Source organism: Danio rerio, chromosome 3 (assembly GCF_052040795.2).
Source record: "Danio rerio strain M-AB ecotype USA chromosome 3, GRCz13ab, whole genome shotgun sequence".
Taxonomy (NCBI): domain Eukaryota; kingdom Metazoa; phylum Chordata; class Actinopteri; order Cypriniformes; family Danionidae; genus Danio; species Danio rerio.
Genome location: NC_141023.1, coordinates 3,676,980 through 3,701,413, shown reverse-complemented (window position 1 = coordinate 3,701,413; position 24,434 = coordinate 3,676,980). Strand labels below are relative to the sequence as shown.

The window sequence follows — 24,434 nt, the reverse complement described above, 5'->3', positions numbered from 1 at the left end:
TTAAGGAGTGATTTTGCATACTCTTCTGCTCGACGCCAGTGAAAATCGATTGGGTTTGAATCCAGAAAAACGTCTCGTAAAACGCTGACGATAAACGCAAACGAAAAGCGAGCCTTAAGAGTTCCTCTGATCAGACACAAAATGCGATCTACTCGACCTAAGAACCACAAGATTTGTATACACATAACCTACATAAACATCTGTTGTCTTCACCTGTTTAAAAAACATTCATCAACCGAACCCTCAATAATATTCTGTAACTTTAATTTGGCATAATGACACAGTTTTGCAATAACATTCATTAAACTTTTTAGCAACACAAAAGTTCAGTTCAGCACAATTACCATGTTTATTTACCACCTTTGTAAACTCTGTGTCAGTCAAGTCCACTAACAACACAACTTTTCATTCAAACAATGACTTAATTGTACTGTTGCAACACATTCCTGTGTATCACTAACAGAAATTGTGCAAGCACTCCTCTCAGTCTTGGCTACAGTGAGCTGATTGTACTAAGTTTACAAAGAAAATATAAAATGTATTTCCTGGAATCTGGGCTAAATGAATAAAGCATTGTTGTTGCACTTCTGACATTGTGCCAGACCCTCCGTCACCTCGTAGAGACTAGATCTAGAGATAACTTGATACCTAAAAACCAAGAAAGGTACTTTAGTTTATACAGAACTATTTCCAATTCATTATCCTGCAAGAAGATGGGTTGTAAATCCATTTCTTTTGTTCCCACTGTTTACAGGTTAAACATAATCTAGGTCTAATTCAACAGAGATCAAAACTACTGTAAGTAAAATTCAAACTAAAACATCTGTTAATAGAAATAAGACAGCAAGCATTATTTGCCATTAAACCTACATTAATTCCCAATTTTTTATAATTTCTAACTCAATAAACCTAAATTTGTAAATTTTAGGAACATTTCGTCATCATACATCATATCAGTTTAACCTCGAAAATCTAATTAACTTAAACTCAACTTGACTTAACAAACTTAAACTTCAATTTCACTGTACGAAAGTGTATGTGACAAATAAAGGCCTGATTTGATTTGATTTATTACTGTACTCTGACTAAATCATCAACATAATCAGAAGCAAACATTATAACCTGCACTTTTGATTTTCTTAATGTTAAATGTACTTCTCACTGACTTCTTACATCAGCTGTTTAATCATCAGACTCAATAGTCTTTCAACTTATCTCTCTGTTCTATACAAAAACCAAACTATTATTTTCCTCAGAACTTGAGGAGACACACACACACACACACACACACACACACACACACACACACACACACACACACACACACATACACAGAGAATGACTTGATGCAGCATTTGCCTATAATTTTTAATATAATTGCTTAATATTAAGTAACTCATTACTTAATAATTAAGTGAAATAAACTAATTTCTCAGCATATTTTTCTTTGTATTTTCTTTGGGTTATAGTGAGGGGGCTCTCTAGACAATTTGTCTCAATTTGTCTGTTTGTAGTAGTAGCCAGGGGTGGAGGCAGAGGAGGGAGTTGAGTCTCCTGACCGCCTGGTGGAGGAAACTGTTTTTGAGCCTTCTGGTTCTGGCCCGGAGACCAGAACCAGAAGAATCCTCCCTGATGGCAATTGGCTGAAGTAGCTGTGAGATGGGTGGGATGGATCACCTGCGATCCTGATCAGGTGAAGTTTTTTTTCCCTCTCCGCTGTCGCCACTGGCTCGCATGGTTCAAGATTGGTAGAGCTACGCATAGATGAATTTGCTCTTCAGTGTTTGAACTCTATGTAATGATTAAATCACACTGAACTGAGCTAAACTGAACTGAATTGAACTTAAACACTAAAAACTGAACTACACTGTTCCAGTTACTATGACCATTTATGTGAAGCTGCTTTGACACAATCTACATTGTAAAAGCGCTATACAAATAAAGCTGAATTGAATTGAATGATTTTCCGGGTAAGGCGGGAGCGGTAGATGTCTAAGAGGGTGGTGAAGGAGACAGTCATGATTCTTTCAGCTGTTCTCACAATGTGCTGCAAAGTCTTCCGACATGTCGCTGTGCAGGCCATGTACCACATGGTGATGCAGCAGGTCAGGATGCTTTTGATGGTAACACTGTAGAAGGTGTGTATAACGGAAGGTGGGGCTCTTGCTCTCATCAGTTTGCAAAAGAAGTACAGTCGTTGCTGGGTCTTTCTGGCCAGTGATGCAATGTTGTGGTTCCAAGACAGGTCTTCGGAGATCTGCACGCCCAGTGCTGCTCATGCTTTCCACTGCAGAAATATTGAAATATTCGTCTTCTCCACATTTAGGTGGAAGTTGTTGTCCTTACACCATAAAGCCAGCCTGCTCACCTCACTCCTGTAGGCTGTCTTATCATTATTGTTAATTTGATCACTTTTTTTGACCAGACCTGGACAAGATCATTATTCAGGCAGACTACTGTAGCTTCAAAACAGGTGCTCTAACAATGCTTTAGGCTGACAGAGCATCACCCCAATTCAGCACCATCTTTCACAAAAACACCCCCGTTTTTGGGTAGGTGCCCATTTTCAGAGGTGACCGCCCCTGCCTTAGGTTGCACCCGAGTCAAACTGATGTACAAACCACCAATCAGGCGATTCCTAACTCAGTATAAATAACCAAGCATCTTACCTTGTAGAATCCCCCCTTCCACCCCGTCTCCTCCTCTTTTCCTCTATAGGGCAGCATGGCGGCACAGTGGTTAGCACTGTGGCCTCACAGCAAGAATGCCTCTTGTTCAGGTCTCTACCCGATCAGACTGCATTTCTGTGTGGAGTTCATGTCTCCCAGTGCTCACGTGGGTTTTCCCTGGGTCTTCCAGTTTCTCCCACAGTCCAAAACATGAGACATGGGTAAATTGACTCAACCAAATCAGCACCATAGTCAAATTCCACCAACAACACACCCTCATATCAATCCCTAAGCAGCAGGAGGGGGGTTCTCGAGATCTACCTGAGCTCAAACTCCCCTCTCGCCCTGCAACGGGAGGGAGCCTCGGGCTCGAGGATCTCATGGGCTCAGGGCTCTCTCCCGGGACAGCATGCCAAACTAGCTTATTACCAATCATCAGCTAAGTGTGAGCTTGCATACAAAGGAATTTATTCAAAAAGAATTAACACATGCAGTGGCAAATAACTCAGCAAACAGTTGCTTCCAATCCATCAAGAGTCCAGTTACCCTTAAGAAGTATCCATGACCTCTTACCTGGCTTGACAGATCCTGAGAAAACAAATAATTTGGCATACAGAAAAAACAATGGCACACATATCATTTCAGTTTTACTCTGAAAAAGGACGACATATGTGATGCTAAAAGGGCTAAATTACGGGTGACCTGATAAAGGTGACCTCAAGATGATGATAATTCTGTTGAGAAAACACCTGTCAAATAGACAACAAACATAATACATACTACAGATGTAACACCACACAGAATATGTTTACTGATAGAAATGAATAGACAGATTTCTGTCTGTGCTGCTGAATATCTTTATGGTAAATTGTCAAATTTTTCTCCAAAAGTCTTGCTTAAACTTGTACCTGTACTTAATGTTACTAAACAGGTTTTTACAGTTTTGCAGTTTTACATTTGTGAAAGACTCCACCTGCAAACCTCTTCCTGATCTCACACTAACATAAACAAACCACTGAACACGGAGAAACTGCGACACACAGGTACAGTGTCACTTTTCCTTACTAATACTCTCTTTGTTTGTTAAATAAAATGTACATGTTAAATAAAACTCCTATTAATAAATGTGATTAACTGTATGAACTGCAGCAAAATCTGTGAGTTTCACTTTCATCTTGGTCAGAATCACATCAAAAACAATCTACATTTGTTAGAGATTCTTCATGTACAGATGAAGGTCAAAGCTCATGTTGTTCAGCACAGATTTCCTAAACTGTAATTCTCTATGTGTTATTTGCTGTCTGAAGAAGCGGATCTCTGTCATGTTTTTGTGATTGTTTTAATTAGCATTTATTAAATTAACATACAACACAAAGTGGGCATACAGTCATTAGAACACAAACATTGAGATTTATCAATATGGACGTGAGCTGTAGCTATGATCAAGTCTCACATCTGGTCTCAGGTCATGTACGCAAGTTTTTCTGTTAGTATGAAGGTCTGTTTTACCTGTTTGGTTGTCTAAATGATAATTTAATATTTGATACTATTGACCCGATGACCAAATCCAATGAATGGTCGAAGGTTAAATGCATGTACGCCTGGTCTAGCACTTCTAAAAAGAATTCTATTATTTATTAGAAAGCAATTATATTAGTTTTAGCTCCAAATTTGATCTGATTTTATCATCTAATTTAGACTGTATTTCTAACTAGAAATGAGTCACATTTGCAGTTTATGAATCAATTTAGAGTTTTGATTTATCTCTGATCCCGTACTTTTCATTTATATGTTCTTTAGGGACCCAATGCTGCACAGAGTTTCTCACAGACATGATCTCGACATTCTGAAGTTAGTCAGAGGATGCAGGGTTAACTATAAGCTAATTAGTCCGGTTGCCTCCTGCTCTTTTGTATTAAAAGCGTACTTAATTTGATAATTTCTGTACAACTTGCTAAATCAGGGATTACTAAAAATTGAAAACTCTCCGAGCTGAAGGGCCGACAGCTTTATAGTCTTGTGTAATTAGTTTGGATATCATGTACACAGATCAAGCTAGCAATAGACTTCACATCATTCATTTCTTGTCGGCTTAGTCCCTTTATTATATGCCATTCAAGCAGCAACCCATCTCTGGGAAACATCCACACAAACACTCATACACTACGGACAATTTATTCACCTGTACCGCATGTCTTTGGACTGTGGGGGAAACCGGAGCACCCGGAGGAAACCCAAGCGAACACAGGGAGAACATGCAAACTCCACACAGAAATGCCTACTGAGCCGAGGCTCAAACCAGCAACTTTCTTGCTGTGAGGCGACAGCACTACCTACTGCTCCACTGCGTCGCCACTCCACATAATCTACTGGATATAAAAAGATTTCAGGAGAATTCAGATTGCCTCAAAACTTAACTCTTTATTTTACAGATGAACGTTCACCATGCCAATTGCATGTAGCACAGCATCAATTGTTTGAAGATAAATCTAGGAGTATAGATGGAAGTCTAAACTATACTTAAGCTGCGTCCCAAATCACATACTTATGCACTATTCTACGCCATTTTGTAGTATAAATAGTGTGAGTAGTGCGTTCACACTGAAAACTCTAAAAATAATAAGTGCACTTTAATTACCCGGATGATGCACTCATTCAGCCACTAAAATGAAGTGTGCATTGATGGACACTTCACGCTCTCAACGACCACAGGTTTGCTCACGTAGCAGAAGGGGCGGAGCTATCGTGCGCACATATGAGATAACTTTATTTTGGATGGTGAAAGCAAAATTCTCCTATGAGAGTGATCATAGCGCCTCCCGATGGTGAATGTGGTTATACTCACGGCAGGTATTATTTGATAATTCGGTCGTTTATTTCATTGATTTGGCAACCGTCAAACGTCATCAGGGTAACGGTTTGAATTTCCGCTTAGTAAAATAATTAGTGCTCTATTTGGGACGACACTAAATTCATGTACTATACTGTTGAGTGTGTAAGTGCATTAAGTACATAGTGTATAGTGTGCCATTTGGGATGCAGCTATAGCAGGGGTCACCAATCCTGGTCCTGGAGGGCCGGTGTCCCTGCAGGATTTAGCTCCAACTTGCCTCAACACACCTGTCTGGATGTTTCAAGTATTCCAAGTAAGAGCTTGATTAGCTTGTTCAGGTGTGTTTGATTAGGGTTGGAGCAAAAATCTGCAGGACACCGGCCCTCCAGGAACAAGTTTGGTGACCACTGAGCTATAGTGTTGAGCTTGAGCGCTCTTCACCACAGGCTGGTCTGAATATAGTCTTGCGACCCCAAGACATTTCGTCTTTCTCTTTAATTTCTCCATGAGAGCAGTGATTGATCCTTTTATTATTTATCACTTGCGACATTGCAAGGTAGGTTATCCCGATATAACAACCCATAAATAACACAGGCTCATTTGGGAACTTTAAATCAGCTTGACCATCAGTGTAAATGTTTGGCTATTATGGCATAGAACAATGTTTGTGTCTAATTTTTATGTTTTTTGGAATATCTTTGTAAAACGCAGGATAAAATAAGTCCAGGACAGTTTTTACAGAGTAAAGGCCCTAAACCACAGTACTGCTGTGAAGCTGAATTTGTGTGATTGCTTATTGACCCAGTGAATCCGAATCACTGTGATTATTTATTGACTCAGTGAATCTGAATCAGTGTGTTTGTTCATTGACTCACAGCAGGTGTGCAGCTCCCACAGTCTCAGGACTGATGAATCTTTTACAGGACACTATACAGACAGAAAAGATAACCAACTGAAGATAAGGATGAAATAGAAAACAATTTCATCATGTTCCGGGAAAAAGAAAGAGGTGAATCACACACAGATTAGATTAACGATTCATTAAAACACTCTGAAAGCTTTATTATTCTGGTTATCTTGCATGTGAAGTGTCTCTCTCATCACCCTCAGCTTCACTTCTGTCCTTTATAATTTATACCTAAATTGAGTCCAAGACCCTAATTTGGACAAAGAGATTTGTGTAATACTGAAGGATGTATTATACTTATCACAGTTTGTAATAAGTGAAAATTGTAATATGTAAATTGTATTTTAAAAACATTTTGAAAGTGATAATCTCCACTAGTCAACAACACTCACAAACAGTAATCTGATCCCCCAATATTCTCAGCTTCTCACACTTATACTTTAACCAGTGCTGATTGCTTCTGTGCAGAATTGTACACCTATACATTTGTCTTTTATGAACTGAATATAAGGCTTCTATTTCATACAGGGACTGCAAGCAGGAGAGAACACAGCAGGACTAGACCACCTTCATGTAAGTCTTTCCATTTGTCAGTAAACAAAAACCTCTAAAATCAAACTAAATAAGTCTGTCAAAACTCTTACTGAACATGCTTTAATTTCATTTCTATCTGTGATGTTAAACATTCCCTCAGCTTAATCAACAGACTACAGCATTATCAACAATGGCAAGGACAAAATTTAATTCTCAGATGAGTCTGAAGGTGTACTTACATTAGGCACGTGTAACGGAGGCCAGCTAGTGTGTGCTGTGCAGGTAAACCTCACTCCTCTGACCTCTAAAGGTGCTCTAGCGACAGACGCAAGATGCCATGGTCTTTAGCCTCCTTGGTAGATCACCCGACTCCCATGCGGGAAGTCGCTGATTCGATACCAGCTCGGAGCGTGTTGAGTGGCGTAGGACCGGCAGGGTTACATTAGTGCCGTGACCCTGATGGGGGATAAGTGTAACAGAGGCCAGCTAGTGTGTGTTGTGCAGGTAAACCTCACTCCTATGACCTCTAAAGGTGCTCTAGCGACAGACGCTAGAGGTCTTTAGCCTCCTTAGTAGAGCACCCGTCTCCCATGCGGAAGGTCGCCGGTTCAATACCAGCTCAGAGCGGGTTGAGTAGTGTAGGACCGGCGGGGTTACACATGGTTGCCTTGAAGCATGCCGGGGCCTGATTGTTCCCCATCCCCTCTCTCGTGATGTCCTGCACTCACACAGCCTCTTTAGCTTCCGAGCCGGAGCACGTTTACCTCATTGATGATTCGACTGTTCTGTTTAACAGAAGAGAAGCGCTCAGCACAGTAGACATAGTTATACCGTTTTGTATTATTTTAGTTGTTTGGGATGCAGTTACACACAGTCAAATATTTTGCTGAACAGATCCGCCAACTGTGATGCTCATAAATGTTCATAAAGTCCTCGTGCTGCAGGTATTAGGAGGTTTGCTGAAGGTGCAGCTGTCGTGCAGCAGGGGGTTTGTGTCTTTCATGTACTATGATAGTTTGCTTTTATTGAAATATAAGAATGACTAATAAATCCATATGAAACTGTATCTTAATGGTGATGTCACGTCTTCAGTTTCACACTCAAGCACACTTTGAACTCAAGTGTACTGTGCCTGAGCCAACTGAACCGTGCCCAGGCACAGCATGGAGCACTCACACTTGTCAAAACTAGGAAATGGGAGTCAGACGTGCCCAGGCACGGTTTATGTAGCCTGATGTGAGTACACCCTCAGTGTATGATGAATACAAAAGAAACCAAAGGGCAAATGAAATTATGCATGTTTAAGTTGTAAACGTTAAAGGCAACTCAAGAACATTTATACAAGAAATGTTGTTTTAAATCCAAAATTTACTTTGGATTTTAACAAAACATTTAAAATCCAATCAAAAGCCACATAATATTGTTAGTGACCCTAGAAAAATAATGTCAACAGTCAATAATTCAAAAGTCAAATCATTTTAATCACCCCATAAGTACTTTTAAAGAGACAGTGAACATTTATATACAGCAGGGATCACCAAACTTGTTCCTGGAGGGCTGGTGTCCTACAGATTTTAGCTCTAACCCTAATCAAACACACCTGAACAAGCTAATCAAGGTCTTACTAGGTATACTTGAAACAATCAGGAAGGTGTGTTGAGGCAAGTTGGAGCTAAACTCTGCAGGGACACCGGCCCTCCAGGACCAAAATTGGTGACCCCTGATAGCATATACTGAAGTAGACAAAAGTTGATCTCATAATAAATAGTTGTCTGTTGATCAGTTCTGTATGATTGCAGTATTATTATAATTATATCATGCTAACTAAACCATTTGTCTTCATGTAAGTGGGTGATGAACCATTCCTGGGTTCTGCTGAAGACACACAGTGTTTTACAGTAGAGAAACGGGACATACAGACAGGTGAGTGTGATCATATCTGATGATTCTGGTGCTGTATGAATGGTTCTTAATGTTCTTCTACAGTTTCAGACTGTGAGAGGCTGAATGTGTTGGTGTGTGGGAGCGACGGGTCACTGAAATCCTCCATCTCAGAGCTGATCCTGCAACACACACACAGAAGATCAGAGAGTATGAGGACAGACGTGGATCTTCATGGTCGCCTGATCAATGTGCTGGAGCTTCCAGCTCTGTTCAACACTGGGCTCTCAGAGGAGGAAGTGATGCGTCAGACTCTCCGCTGTGTGTCTCGCTGTCATCCTGGAGTTCATGCTTTCCTCCTCATTATTCCTGACGCTCCACTCAATAATGAAGACAGAGCAGAAATGGAGGAGATCCAGAAGATCTTCAGCTCCAGAATCAACAAACACATCATGATCCTCATCATGCAGAATTCAGAGCATCAGACAGCAGAACTCAATGAAGAAACACAGGCTGTCATTCAGAGTTTTGGAGGAAGACATCATTACTTTAATCCCAGAACACAAGTGTCCACATTGATGGAGAACATCGAGAAGATGCTGGAGGAAAACAGAGGAGACTTTTACTCCACAGAGACATTTCTGGAGGTGCAGATGGAAAAAAATACAGAATATGAAGAGATGAAGAAGAAACTTCATTCGCTGGAGACAAACTTTCTGTCACAAGGTACTGAGTTGAAAATACAATTAGGTTTTAAAATGTGGGCATGAATTTTTTTAAAACATATCAGACATGCAACACTGCAATATTAAAGAAAGTTGAATAGTCTAATTGTACAAAAACTAGCCCCACGGTCAAGTTTAACTTTTTAAATTCTCTAAATTTTTCTCTGTAAATATATATATGCAAAACTCTTAGGCATCTTTACCAGAAATAGGTTTAAAGTCAGCTATTTCTATATTTTTCTGTAGCATGTCAGTTTGAAATATCAGTTTACATTTGCCAACATTATTTTTTTCATTAATTGTAATTCTACAGTGAGATTATTGTCTGCCAAAAGCCAGTGCTCCAAACAGAGATCTAATCTGATCATCCAGTCTGTCTGGAACGACAGGAAGAAACTGTACAAACTGAGACCTGAAATTCAATCCAGAGGAAATTTGGCAATATCTCAAAGATGCTTCAAAAACCTGCCTGCAGATCTACAGTACTGTTCAAAGTTTTAGGCATTTGTCTAAAATGCTGTAAAATTCGGATGCTTTAAAAAAATAATGCATACATACATTTTATTTATCAATTAACTTATAATAACAACATATCAATGTTTGGTATGACCACATTTTGCACTATAACACTCGCTACACTTGCCCAGAGTTTTTCTGGTAGCTTTGCTGGTCGTTTTTTTTTTTTTAAACATCTTAAAGATGTTCCCAAAGTAGTTTTGGGTTAAGTTTTTAGTCTTAGTTTGTTCTGTTTCTTCATATCCTTCCAGACAGACTGGACAATAATCCGATCAGATTTTGTCAAACCCTCATACCAGTCTCATGGAGTCTGTTTCTGACTGTTTGATCAGACACATGCACATTTGTGGCCTGCTGGAGGTCATTTTGCAGGGCTTTGGTTGTTGTTTGTGTCATCCTCCTTGCACAACGCATAGGTAGTGTTCCCCTTCGGGGGGAACTCCAGCACTATAAGTGGATTTGATTGTTAAAATCCACATATTGGGAGGATCGGTTCAGAAGCTTCTCGTCTGAAAGAGTATTGAACGGGCCAATTAAGAATGAATTGGCAGCGCAAGCCTGCGCAGGTGAGCGGCATAAGCAATCAACTGAGTATATAAGCTCACCTGGCGCCAGCAGACGCTATCCTTTTCGCTTCAGAGCCTTTTCTGATCGAGCTTATGAGGGTTCCTCCTGCTGATCTACAGCCATTTCGAGAAAACGATTGCATCCCGGTCCAGAGCGAGTCCACGCAGCGGCAGACGGTCGAGCTGGGTATCTCCCTTGCCTGGCGTCCCTTTGGGTCCGGTCCTCCAAGAGCGGTGCGTATTGTTGCAAATCCTAAAAGAGCAACACAGTCGTGCAGCACGTCCTTTTCAGGATGGCGCTCCGACTGTGCGTTTCTGGTTGCGGGGGTTTCCTGGCTCCGGATGATGAACACGATCACTGCATTACATGTTTGGGGGTCCAGCATGTTAATGTGGTGCTCGGGGGCGGTTCATGTCGTCACTGCGATGCCATGACCGTTGCGCAGTTGAGATCGCGGTTAGCTTTCGTAAGAGAGCGAGCCACCCCAGTTGCCTCCTGCTCTGCAGCGGGCGCTCGGGCAGATCTGAGGGCTTCAGCGAGAGACAATCCGCCGCTCACGGGCTCGCGGACCTCTCGCTCCTCCAAGCGCTCCATCCAAGCTTCGGGTACTGAGAGTGATCCGTCTAATCAGATGGTAGCTCTCACGCTCGCTGACACCGGAGATCAGATGTCCTCCGCGGCATCGGAGGATGGGCTTTCATTGTCTGACGATGATCCGGACCCGCTCGCCCCCTCTGGGCAAGCGAGCGCCGTCAAAACGGATCCTGAAGCGGACATGTTGGCCGTGCTTTCTTGGGCTGCTTCGGCCGTCGGGTTGGAGATGGTTTATCCCCCAGCCCCGCGGCCGGACCGACTAGATGGGTGTTACGTAGAGGATCAGAAGGCGAAGCTTTCGAAGCCTCTCGTCCCCTTCTTCCCGGAAGTGCACAGTAGGCTCACGCAGTCCTGGAGGGCACCTTTCTCTGCCCGCGCTGCGTCCGCCTCCGCCCTCACCACCCTGGATGGTGGAGCTGCCAGGGGGTATGAGGCGATCCCGCAGGTGGAGCGCGCCATTGCGGTCAATCTTTGTCCGCGTGGCGCCCCCGCTTTGCGTGGTCCGCCCCGTCTCCCGTCCAAAGCCTGTAAGTTTTCTGCCTCCCTCGGAGCTAGAGCTTACAAGGCTGCGGGCCAGGCAGCTTCCGCCTTGCATGCGATGGCCACCTACCAGCGCTACCAAGCGCAGGCGCTGGCCGAGCTGCACGAGGGTGGGTCTAACCCAGGCTTGTTACACGAGCTGCGTACGGCGACCGACTATGCTCTCCGGACCACTAAGTCCGCCGCCTGCGCACTGGGGAGGACGATGTCCACACTTGTGGTCCAGGAACGCCACCTCTGGCTAAACCTGGCAGATATGCGTGATGTCAACAAAGTTCGCTTTCTTGACTCGCCCATATCCCAGGCTGGCCTGTTCGGCGACACCGTCGGTGATTTCACCCAGGAGTTCAAGGCGGTGAGCGAGCAGTCGGATGCGATGGGCAAAGTCATCTATCGGCGGGGCCGTAAGCCCGCTCCATCCCCGGCCGAGCCATCCACCTCCGCTGCTCCTCGCCGAGGGCGCCCGCCAACGGCCGATGCCCCGCCCCCGCCTCCGGCGAATCGAGCGCGTCGAGCACGCCGAAAGCCGGTAGCCCCTCCTGCCCTGAGACAGGCCATCCGGAGAAGAGGAGACTTGTTCTTTCCCCGCTGGAGGGCGGGGCCCAAAATCCAACGGTACTTTTCAGTGCCACCAAAGTTTTGATCAAAGAGCATTTTCTCCCTTCCCCGGATGTGACAGCTCAAGCCCCGCCAGTCTGGGACGCGCTGCCTCTCAGCTCGCAGGGCTTGCATGCTCCGCCAGCGGCTCTCGGGCGCTGGGGGGACGGTCTCCCTTCTCCCAAGCCCCCTCTCAGGAGTCAGGGTGCGGAGCCAGAGCGAAACGCTCTCCTCCAGCTCTTCTGTGGGACCCTCGCGCTCCCCGGATCAGCACACCCGCTCCTCGCTGCCCCTCCGCGGGTACGTCAACGATTGCTGCGATGACGTCATTCCTAGAAAGTTCCTAGAATTATCTAGACGCTAGCGACTCCCAAAAAAGACACCTATTCCGTAAAACTTCTTTTTGAAGTGGGATAAGTTAGGATCAAGGGCATGTTGGAGGACCACGCCTCTCATGATCTGGGTGCGTCACGCTCTGCCTGCCTGGTTAGCGCGGGCCAGCCCCTCGCGGTGGCTCATACGCACGATCAGACTCGGCTACGAACTACAGTTCTCCAAACGGCCTCCCAGGTTTACAGGCGTGTATTTCACCAGGGTCAATCCCCTGTCCGCCCCTGTCTTGCGAGAGGAGTTTGCTGCCCTCCTGGCGAAGGGTGCAATCGAGCCAGTTCCTCCAGCCGAGATGGAGAGCGGGTTTTACAGCCCGTACTTCATCGTACCCAAAAAGAGCGGTGGGTCACGGCCAATCCTAGATCTGCGCGTTTTGAATCGCTGCCTTCACAAGCTGTCGTTCAGAATGCTTACGCAGAGGCGCATCCTCCGATGCGTTCGTCCTCAGGATTGGTTTGCAGCCATAGACCTGAAGGACGCGTATTTTCATGTCTCCTGGGAAAAGAGCAAACTCGCCCCTGTGCAGAGGATCTCTTTTCTCGGGATGGAGCTGGACTCGGTCACCATGGTAGCGCGCCTCTCCGGAGAGCGCGCTCGCCTGCTGCTGAACTGTCTGAGGGAGCTCGACAGCAAGTTAGTGGTCCCACTGAAATATTTTCAGAGGCACCTGGGGCATATGGCTTCCGCTGCGGCTGTCACGCCGCTCGGATTGCTCCATATGAGACCACTTCAGCACTGGCTTCAAGATCGAGTTCCGAGACGCGCATGGCATGCGGGCACACACCGAGTCTCTGTTACTGCGATGTGTCGCCGCACCCTCAGCCCCTGGAACGACCCCTCGTTCCTGCATTCCTGGTGTGCCTCTGGAACAGGCGTCCAGTCATGTTGTTGTTTCGACAGATGCTTCCAGCACAGGCTGGGGAGCCGTGTGTCGCGGGCATGCAGCTGCGGGCCTGTGGGTAGGTGCCCAGCTGCATTGGCACATCAATCGCCTAGAGCTGTTGGCAGTGTTCCTTGCTCTCCACCGTTTTTCTCCAGCGCTGGGGCAGCAACACGTGCTGGTCAGGACGGACAGTACGGCGGCGTATATCAACCGCATGGGGGGTATGCGCTCTCGCCGCATGTCTCAGCTCGCCCACCATCTGCTCCTCTGGAGTCACCTGCGGCTGAAGTCGCTGCGCGCCATTCACATCCCAGGTATGCTCAACCGTGCAGCCGATGTGCTCTCACGGCAGCAGATTCACTCTGGAGAATGGAGACTCCACCCCGAGTCTGTCCAGCTGATATGGGCGCGATTCGGGGAGGCCCAGATCGATCTGATTGCTTCCCCCAAGAACGCTCATTGCCAGTTGTTTTATTCCCTGACCTAGGGCACTCTCGGCATGGATGCACTGGCCCACAGCTGGCCTCGGGGCGTACGCAAGTATGCGTTTCCCCGCGGTGGTTGATACCATCACTCAGGCTAGAGCCCCCTCCACAAGGCGCGCCTACGCCCTGAAGTGGAGTCTATTCACTGAGTGGTGTGTCTCTCGCAGAGAAGACCCCCGATCTTGCCAGATCAGTGTTGTGCTCTCTTTCCTTCAAGAGAAGCTGGACAGCAGGCTGTCGCCCTCCACTCTCAAGGTTTACGTTGCTGCCATCTCTGCTCACCATGACGCGGTGGCTGGCGGCACCGTGGGAAAGCATAACCTCATCATCCGGTTCCTCAGAGGCGCTAGGCGAATTAATCCAACTCGCCCCCCTCTCACGCCCTCTTGGGATCTCGCCCTCGTTCTCACGAGCTTGCGATTTGATCCCTTCGAGCCACTCGATACAGTATCTTTAAGATTTCTGTCCCTGAAGACAGCTCTGCTGGTCGGGTTGGCCTCCATTAAGAGGGTCGGGGACCTGGAGGCATTTTCGGTCAGTGACTCGTGCCTGGAATTATGTGCCGGGTTATGTGCCCAAAGTTCCTACCACTCCTTTTAGAGATCAGGTAGTAACCCTGCAAGCGCTGCCCCCGGAGGAGTCAGACCCAGCCCTGTCCCTACTTTGTCCAGTTCGCGCTCTGCGCATTTATGTGGATCGTACTCAGAACTTTAGATCTTCTGAGCAGCTCTTTGTCTGTTATGGCGGACGGCAGCAGGGAAGTGCCGTGTCTAAACAACGTTTATCCCACTGGATTGTGGAGGCCATTTTATGTGCTTATTTGAGCAGAGGCCAGCCGCGCCCCCCAGGAGTGCATGCGCACTCCACTAGGAGCTTTGCATCCTCTTGGGCGTGTGCGCGTGGCGCTTCTTTAACAGACATTTGTAGAGCTGCAGGCTGGGTGACACCCAACACATTTGCAAGATTTTATAATCTGCGAGTGGAGCCGGTTTCCTCAAGGGTGTTAGGTACCTTTGGTGATTGAGGAAACAACTCGGTAGGTGTTGTACACGCTTGCGGTGCCTTTTTTCCCTAACACGGAGAGATGTGCACCCTCCTCTCTGTCAGTAAAGTTCCCCATTCGGTGAGCCCTGCAGATTCCTCCGAGGCCCTAAGCACTGACTCAGCGGAGGAGTCACTTGCTGGCCCATTACGTAGTAGGTCTGCCCGCTGGTCAGCCCGCGTTTTGGGTATAGGTGCCTGCTATGGCCGATCCCCGCTGGTGATCCCCATATGCTTTTTCCGCCACGGTTAAGTTCCCCCCTGGGCGGACCCGTGCTTTCCCTATCTGCTAACCACCTTTTATGTGCACTCCCCCTTTTCAGGGTTAGTCCATATGTAATTCCATTTGTTTCCCCCTATTGGGTGCGGATGGTCTCCGCAGCGTCCTCCCTACTGGGATGGCACGCTTCCCAATGTACTGTCGTATATTCCTAGAATTATCTAGACGCTAGCGACTCCCAAAAAAGATACCTATTCCGTAAAACTTCTTTTTGAAGTGGGATAAGTTAGGGCCAAGGGCACGTTGGAGGACCACGCCTCTCATGATCTGGGTGCGTCACGCTTGCCTGACCGCTCTCTCATGGTGGGTGTTGGTAAGGTGCAGTCATTATGGCGCTTTCAATGGGCTCCCAATACGTGGATTTTAACAATCAAATCCACTTATAGTCCTGGAGTTCCCCCCGAAGGGGAACGTTCGAGGTTACTAAAGTAACCCTTCGTTCCCCGAGGAGGGGAACGGAAGCACTATACTCCATCGCCATAATGACTGTCCCTTAGCTGTTAAAAGTCTCTTCAGCTTAAAAAGGATAGCGTCTGCTGGCGCCAGGTGAGCTTATATACTCAGTTGATTGCTTATGTCGCTCACCTGCGCAGGCTTGCGCTGCCAATTCATTCTGAATTGGCCCGTTCAATACTCTTTCAGACGAGTAGCTTCTGAACCGAACCTCCCAATACGTGGATTTTAACAATCAAATCCACTTATAGTGCTTCCGTTCCCCTCCTCGGGGAACGAAGGGTTACTTTAGTAACCTCGAACGGTCCTACTGTTGAGTTGTTGCCTTCCTATTGCCTCCTCCATGTCCCCTGATGTATTGGTCTGTCTCCAGGTAGTGCCTCCATGCTCTAGACACTACACTGACAGACACAGCAAACTTTCTTTCCACAGCTCGCATTGATGTGCCATCCTGAATGAGTTGCACTACCTGAGCCACTTGTGTGGGTTGTAGGGTCCATCTCATGCCACCACTAGAGTAAAAACACCGCCAGCATTCAAAAGTCACTAAAACATCAGCTAGAAATCATAGGAACTGAGAGGTGATCTGTGGTCACCACCTGCTGAACTACTCCTTTATTGGGGGAGTCTTGCTAAACGCCTATAGTTTCCACCTTTTGCCTATTCCATTACTAAAAACCACATGTGAAGTCGATTTACAATGTTGCTTCCTAAGTGGGCAGATTGATTGTAAAGAATTGTGATTGACTTGGAGTTACATTGTGTTGAGTATTCCCTTTATTTTTAAGCAGTCTATTTCAGGTCAGAGAGGCAAGAATGTTGGGTAAAGTGACCAGTGGTGAAGCTCATTGGCTCTTCAGCTGATGATTGTGACAGTATAATTCGGTTTTGTCCCTATTAAGTGTTGAAGTAAATTTCAATGCTCGGGCCAGGAGACTCGTTACAAGCAGAATTTTTATTGAGACGTGTTGGTTGTTCTTCAATCAAACAGCATCTTCAAGTAGTCTGTGTGTATCTACAAGAGACTCTTAAAGTCTACTTTAGTAAAAGAGTCTAATTTATTCTAAATTGAGCAGAGTTGTCCTGTGTATAAATGTTATGGGGAGGGGGCAGTGTTAAGGATGAGGTGGCTAAACAAGTCATGTAAATGTGGTAGATAGTGTCCAGTGAAGTTTACGAACAAAACAGTTTCTTTGGCCTGATTGGATCCACAAAGACAAAGGGAAAACAGTAACTTGGGACTCAGGGGATGGCTCTGGCCATTCATGGGACTCGGGAGGATCTGGCCATTCGTGAAATTCGGGAGGATCTGACACCCAGCACTCTGGGATTACAGAAGGATCTGGTGGGAGTGCTAGTGGCCATTTTGTGAGTGGCAAGCCCTAAGGCAGGTCTTGCGGTTGAGTGTCCCCCTCCCCCCAAAAAGTATTTAGTGGTTACCTCCTCCACCTTGCCAACTGTAAAGGGTCATGCACTGACCTGTAGGGTTACATCCAGAGCTTCGTGGAAAGACACTCAAGGACCGAACTGGATTAGTGGAGTTTTGAATGGTTCAATTAGTCCATGATAGACACAGTCAATGAGCATACAGTCTGGGAGGTCTGAGTAGTTTGCAATGTCCAAAAACTTACAGATGTGGTCCTCAAGGGTGTTCACTCCTTGACTAAGCTGGAGGAGTTGTTCTGTTGGGCCCATGTTGTGGCTGAGTCTTCTGTAACATAGGAAGTCAGGGTACAATGGAGGTGACTTAAAACAACTTAAAACAAAAAGGATGCTTTAAAATGTTACAGCTAACAGCTTACAAGACACAGAGGTATGTGTGTGTTTGGTCTGTATATAGTCCAGGTAATCACAAGCACTTTACAAGCTTCAGCTTTGGGTTTGCCATCAAGTGAGATCTGGGCCAGGTGTGTGAGTGAAGTGCATGATGGGATCTGTAGTGGAGTTGAATGTGAGTGATCTCCAGCAGCCTGCAAGAGCAACACTGCTGATGATCATAGCACAATATTACTCTCATAAACTATGTACATTAAGAAATATTGATTTACATTGAAGTAATTTTCTGTTCAATTATCACATACTGAGATAAATAGATATTATTTATTGGCTAGACAGTTGTAAGAAACATAACTCAGACCAACTGTCAATTTACTGGTACTTTCATCGGAATGACTTCTCTGTTAACTACCATAAATAAGCTATGTGCTGGGAACTGTGTAGTTGTGTGTTTTTTTTTTTTACATTATTTATAACAATCATATTTACTTTTTATGAAACATACCTGAATTATCATGAGAAATTAAATCATATTGAGATTTCAGTGTCTTTCCGTAGGCGCAGTTTAGCATCTATAGTAAACACAACATGCATTTCCATGGTAACCCTGGTTCTTATGCTGATTATATTTTATTTCAAACATTAAAAATTAAGTGGGTTTTTCCTTAAAATAAGCAAAGAACACAACACCAAGACCTACATATAAATTGGACAAATAAGACTACCTAGAACAAACATGGAACCCATCAAACTAATCAATGAACAACTACATCAAACGTCAAACTAAAGACACAAGCAAGAAAGGGGCATTTTTTAATCATGTTCGAAAGACTGACTAATGTAGATTCTCTTTTACAGGTTCAGCTGATAGAGAAGATGAACTGAGGATTGTTCTTCTGGGAAAAACTGGAGTTGGTAAAAGTTCAACAGGAAACACAATCTTAGGAAGAGACGTGTTTGCAGCAGGCACATCTCAAGAATCTGTTACTGAAGAGAGTCAGAGAGAAACATCTAAAATCAATGGCAGACGCATCACTGTGATCGACACTCCAGGACTGTTTGATACTGAACTCAGTAAAGAGGAGATCAAGAGAGAAATCAGCAACTGCATCTCCATGATTCTGCCTGGACCACATGTGTTCATCATCGTGCTCAGTTTAGGACAGAGATTCACTAAAGAAGAGGCGAAATCTGTAAAGTTTATCCAGGAGACGTTTGGTCAAAACTCTTTAATGTTCACTGTGGTGCTCTTCACCAGAGGAGACTTCCTGAAGAATCAGACCATTAAAGAGTTTCTAGGTAAACCAGGATCTGTGGTCAGACAACTGCTTGAAACTTGTGGAAACCGATACCATGTGATCAACAATAATCAGCCTGAAGAGCGAACACAAGTGTCTGAACTACTGGAGAAGATAGACAACATGGTGAAGGCAAACGGAGGAAGCTTCTACTCATGTAAGATGTTCAGAGAGATGGAGAGAGAAAAACAAGAACAGCAGACGAGGATCCTGATCGACAGAGTGAGAGAAACAGAAGAAAAGATGAAAAAACTTGAGAAAGAGAAAGACAGACTAAAGATGATGGTGGAAGAGGAACGACTGAATCAAGAGAAAGAACGAAAGGTTTTAGGTGAACAAATTCAGAGACTTAAGAGTGAAATAGAAGGAATAATCAAAAAGGAAGAAATAACAGAAAGAGAGAGACAAGAACAACTAGAGCATTTAGAGAAGAGACTGAAGAAAGATCAACAAAATAATTTTGAAATTTTAAAATTGACTCTCCTTCAACAAATGCATGAAGATGAACTGAAGAGAAGCCAAGCAAAGTCAGTGGCTATTTTTGCTGAGATCATCTGTCAGAAACTGAAGGAGCCCATTGAGCAGAGCGTCTACAAGAAAACTGCCAGAGATTTAGCAGATGAAATTATGAAAAACTGTGAATCACTGAATAGAAACAGATTAAAGCTGGAGAAACACATCCTGAAGACACTGGCAGAAGAGGAGGACTTTAACAAATACATGAACTACATTCATTATCCCAGAGGTCACTACAAGAGTTTCATCAGAGATGAAGTCAGGCGCTACATCAGAGATAAGTTCAGCATCAGTGTTTTACCCAAGATGAAGGAGAACATTAAACTCCTGCAGCAGAAGATCATGAACGCAGCACATCAATCTACTGAACATGTTCAAGTCAACAGTGGAGATGTTGGTTTGTGGTTGAAGAGTTTCACACAGCAGCTCTCAGATCAGCTGATCTTCTCTGAAAAAGACCTCAGTGGAGTCAAACATGATGATGTTGATGATTTCACACTCCTAGAAGATGTGATCAGACAAGAGCTTCCTGCTGTAATGTCAGACATCAGCAGCAGATTCAACACAGACACATTTCCAGTAAAGCTGGACTATAAGTTCAGGCCAGATGAGCTTCTGATTGATCACTTCTGTCAGTGCTGTTGGGTTCAGTGTCCATTCTGTGGAGCAACCTGCACAAACACCAGAGAAAACCATCATGGAGATCACAGTGTTGCTTTCCACAGAGTGAGAGGAATTAATGGAAGAAAGTACTCTCCAAATCTCCATTCTGATATTTGTACAGATTTAGTGGCAAGTGGTCAGAATTTTAACACACCAGATGGAAGGTTCCCCTGGAGATATTACAGAAGAGCAGGAGGAGTTTATGCACAGTGGAGCATCACTCCTGATCTCTCTGAACTGCCCTACTGGAAGTGGTTTGTCTGTAGATTCCAGAAAGATCTGGAAAAAGAGTACAAGGAAATATTTGAAGGGAGAAGTAAGATCCAAGATGAGTGGAGAAAATACTCAAAACGAGATGCTATTGAGAGTTTGGATAAATACGTGTAATAGAGAAGATAAAGAATCAGACTTGCACTTTTGTTTTCCCTCACATCAGTCAAAGTGAGTTTCTATTACATTCCTCAATGAGAGTCCAAACTCGACATCTCAGAGGAGTTGAGGAGGATATGAATATGAAATCATACACTATCAGACTTAAAAATAATCAAACCTCGACCTGAAGACCAAACAGAGCAGCCTCATTTATCAACTCTGCACACAGAAAAACTAAACATACACCGGTTTTCATACTCGCGCTCAGATGCACTAACATCAATATGAACACATGAGAGAATGCGCGTTACTCCAGGCCATCTTCATAACTGGTGTTGGCACATTTCTTGTGTTTTTGTCCATTGGGTGAATCTTAGGGGCAATGAAGTGAAGATACAAACAACTTGACCGCATCAGATTTATGAATTTTATACTAGTGGACGTCTTAGCATGTCAATTTTTTTGCTTATTAAGATACGAGGAGTGAGAATTCTTCAAGAAGCCAAGGCTCTTAAATCTTCACATCCCAGACCAAATTGAATCTGTTCTCTTCACTGATTACAGTCCAAAGACAACTTCTTGCACTGTAAACTTGTGTAATTTAGAGATTTGGGAGGGCTGCGTCCCTGTCAAGGCGCTCCCTATAGAACTTGTATCTGTGTGAGTTCAGTTTAACCAAAGACTGAAATAGGCAAGTTATGCTGTCTCATTTGTTATTGTTAACAGTGCTTCTGATTGGAGGTTTTTACATGTGTCATAAACCAGTCATTTTTCTTTCGTCCGATGAGTTTTAAAGTGTAACATTGGTCTTAATTTGTGCAGTATCATGTTACGCCCAATCCCAATTCTATTTTTATTCCCCTTCCTTATGGCCCTTGAAACAATGTGTGAAGGCAAAGGGCTTCAAATTTACCCCCTAAGAAATGGGTCAGCACTACTATACCCGCACACATCAGCATATGTTGTCCCAAGCACTTAATTCATATGAGATCAATGATGCTGACTGCTGGAGTCATTCCAGTTTGGCTAATTTTGGTATTAATCCTCTAAATCACTGAAGGCAATGATATTGTTGTATCGTCATGATAATGTTATCATGACGATAAAATGTGGCAATAATATCATAACTGTACTGTGCATTTACACCGTGGCCATATTCATCTATGTCAGGGATCACCAAACTTGTTCCTGGAGGGCCGGTGTCCAGCAGATTTTACCTCCAACCCTAATCAAACACACCTGAACAAGCTAATCAAGCTCTTACTTGGTATACTCAAAACATCCAGGCAGGTGTGTTGAGGCAAGTTGGAGCTAAACCCTGCAGGGACACCGGCCCTTTAGGACCAGGATTGGTGACCCCTGATCTATGTAAACAGAAAACAATATCAACGTACCAGACACTGTAAAAACGTCATTCCCGCCACTAGACCAATGGACCTTAAACTCCATTAAACTTCCTGGAGCGTCACAGCTCTCCACAGTTTAGCTCCAGCCATTTCCAACTCTCACCGGCTTAATAGCCTCTAGTAGTTTTGAACACCTTGATTATTTGGATCAGCTGTGTTTGATTAGGGTTGGAGCAAAACTGTGCAGAGAAGCGGCTCTCCAGGAATCCAGTTTAAGACCTATACACTAGACTAATCTGACAGGGTATTGGAGTGACAGATGTTAAAATATGTTGTGGGACTGCTATATAGATTTTATTATGGAATATAGATTTTGCAACTTTTTATAAAATAGTTTTTAAAGCATGATTGTAAAACACAAACGCCATTGTGACTGTATTAAAACTTGCTTGTTACTACAAAATGCCTTAATTTGTGTACCTCCTGACTGGCGTGTGCTGTCATGTTGCCGTTGTAGCTGGTGTATTCTGGGAAATTTTTGTACCCCTTGGTTTTAAGTGTGGTCCTGTAAAATTTCAAGGGCTATCTAGCCCTTCCTCTTAGCACCTACACCTTCAAGCTGTAGAGAATTGGGACAACTCAAGGGAAAGGGCTTAGGGGTAGAATTGGGATTGGGCCTAGTTGTCCAAATATTTTCTTTTATTCCTTTACTTCAAGAATCAATAGCATGTTGCATGACTTCAGGTCCGTGAGTGATTGTCCCTCACCAACCTAGTGAATTAAACCTATCCATGATAGAGCTCAGTGTAATTTATGCACGGTATTCAAGAAACACAACCAATGAGAGTTCCATTCATCCAACCATAAATCATATTCACAAATTGATTATAATTGTGCTTCACCTCACATTAATGGTAATGTTAAATTAATTCTCACAAATATGGCTTCAGCTATTCATTATTTTATCAATCGATTAATCAACTACAGTAATTAATCAGTTTATCAGATATGCTTTAACAATTTTCTTTGAAGATCTTGTGACAGAAATGCAGCAGAGCAGTCATTTGCATAGATGTTCAGAGGATGACATCTACATTTATTTAGATAAGTAAACCCAGGATCACATTAAATGCTCCAAAAGGTCACACAGTGGCATAACACTGCTGGATTTTAAGATGAAATACTAGTCATTTTGGTTATAATCTCTGGGAAACTCTCTAAATGTACAGCTCTTACCAGCTCCTTCATGGAAATGAATCGAGAAATCATTGGTTGCTTCTAACAAATTAAAAGATTTGCTTTTTTCAGGAATTAAACTCAGAGCATTTAAAGAATTTGGCTCAATAACAGTTCATTCAATATCTACATGGCATTTGGTGGGAAAATTATTGTTGGGGTATGCAGGACTTCCAGGAGAATTGGGACGTTGGGTCAGCGTTTTTACTATCTTGTCACAATTTTTGGAACAATCCTGAGCCACTGGATTAATGAACAGAGCAAAGATTACAACCGTTCTTCATTAGAACTGAATACATGATAGTTTGATCTCCATTTCTGAAACTTAAGTGATCTAACAGTATGGTATTGGAGAAACTAAGATGTTATCTAAAATATAGGTGACAACAACAGGTTATTTTGTCTGTTTTACCTGTTTTACCTTTATTTTATAAGACCCTTCATTTATATACTCTGACATTATATATAATATCAGTTTGTACCTTTATATTCACAAATGTGTATATATGTGTAACGAAATAAATGTATAACATGTATAGTATTTTTTTATTAAATCCTGCTTTAATGGGAGTTGCAGTTCCTGTTAGTTGGCCGGTGGCGCTATTGCGCACAGAGTTTGGGTATAGACTGCAGCAGAGTTAAGGAGAACTGCTGTGGGTGAGTCGGGTTTGTGTTAGCTTCACACTAAGAGATAAAAATATAATTTTAATTATTGATTAGACGCAGATTTAAAAGTATAGCACACTATATATACATTTATTGATTAATAGAGTGGGTTTTCTTTTTATATTTGTTTGATTTTGATACTTTTAATCTCGTTTTAAGTGTTTTCCCCCATGTGCTTATGCGAAGTAAAACCTTGTTGATCTCACTGTTACTGCTCTGTGTGCAGGTCATTTTCTATTATATATTGTGTTCAGGTATTTACTGTGTTTATTCAGCTATATTAGTTATGCATTTTCTGTATTTATATATTTTCTCTTTGTTTTATATCATAGTGATTTAAGCTTATAAGATAAAAGCAGAGTTAGGGAGAACTGCTGTGGATGTGGATGCGAAGTAAAACCTTGTTGATCTCACTGTTACTGCTCTGTGTGCAGGCCTAAAATAAAATCTTCCTTATCTAAGTAAAGGTCACATATGTATATATATGGAGGAAACCCACACGAATGCAGGGAGAGCATGCAAACTCCACACAGAAATGCCAACTGAGCCGAGGTTCGACCCAGCGACCTTCTTGCTGTCAGGCGACAGCACTACCTTCTGCACCACTGCGTTGCCATTAGCGTCTTTCAGATGTAAACAAAATATTTTGTCATCAAAATGGTCGCC

At 43.7% G+C, this 24,434-nt stretch overlaps 2 protein-coding genes across 10 annotated transcripts in view; both read left to right on the top strand.

Moving 5' to 3' along the window:
• myh9b (myosin, heavy chain 9b, non-muscle) overlaps positions 1-24,434 on the top strand; it is a 798,697-nt gene that overhangs the window by 547,740 nt on the left and 226,523 nt on the right. The window lies entirely within an intron of this gene.
• On the top strand, positions 3,679-23,640 carry si:dkey-175d9.2. Of its 7 annotated transcripts, XR_015480184.1 has the most exons (7): positions 3,679-3,712; positions 6,383-6,511; positions 6,938-6,982; positions 8,792-8,866; positions 8,930-9,550; positions 18,530-21,685; positions 21,845-22,329. XR_015480184.1 is itself a non-coding variant. In XM_087243533.1 (6 exons), the coding sequence occupies exons 2-6, from the start codon at positions 6,490-6,492 to the stop codon at positions 20,533-20,535; spliced, it is 2,769 nt and encodes a 922-aa protein (XP_087099659.1). In that variant the 5' UTR covers positions 3,679-3,712; positions 6,383-6,489; the 3' UTR covers positions 20,536-23,640. The 7 variants fall into 7 exon arrangements, 6 of the variants coding, with proteins under 6 accessions (XP_087099659.1, XP_087099660.1, XP_087099662.1 ...); XM_087243533.1 differs by having other exon boundaries at positions 18,530-23,640; XM_087243534.1 differs by having other exon boundaries at positions 6,380-6,511; positions 18,530-23,640.

Bases quoted from the DNA above. Each gene is read 5' to 3' on its own strand.
- si:dkey-175d9.2 (XM_087243533.1), top strand. From the start codon at position 6,490: ATGTTCCGGGAAAAAGAAAGAG. The intron at 6,983-8,791 runs GTAAGTCTTTCC...TCTTCATGTAAG, and splicing joins CAGGACTAGACCACCTTCAT to TGGGTGATGAACCATTCCTG. The intron at 8,867-8,929 runs GTGAGTGTGATC...GTTCTTCTACAG, and splicing joins GAAACGGGACATACAGACAG to TTTCAGACTGTGAGAGGCTG.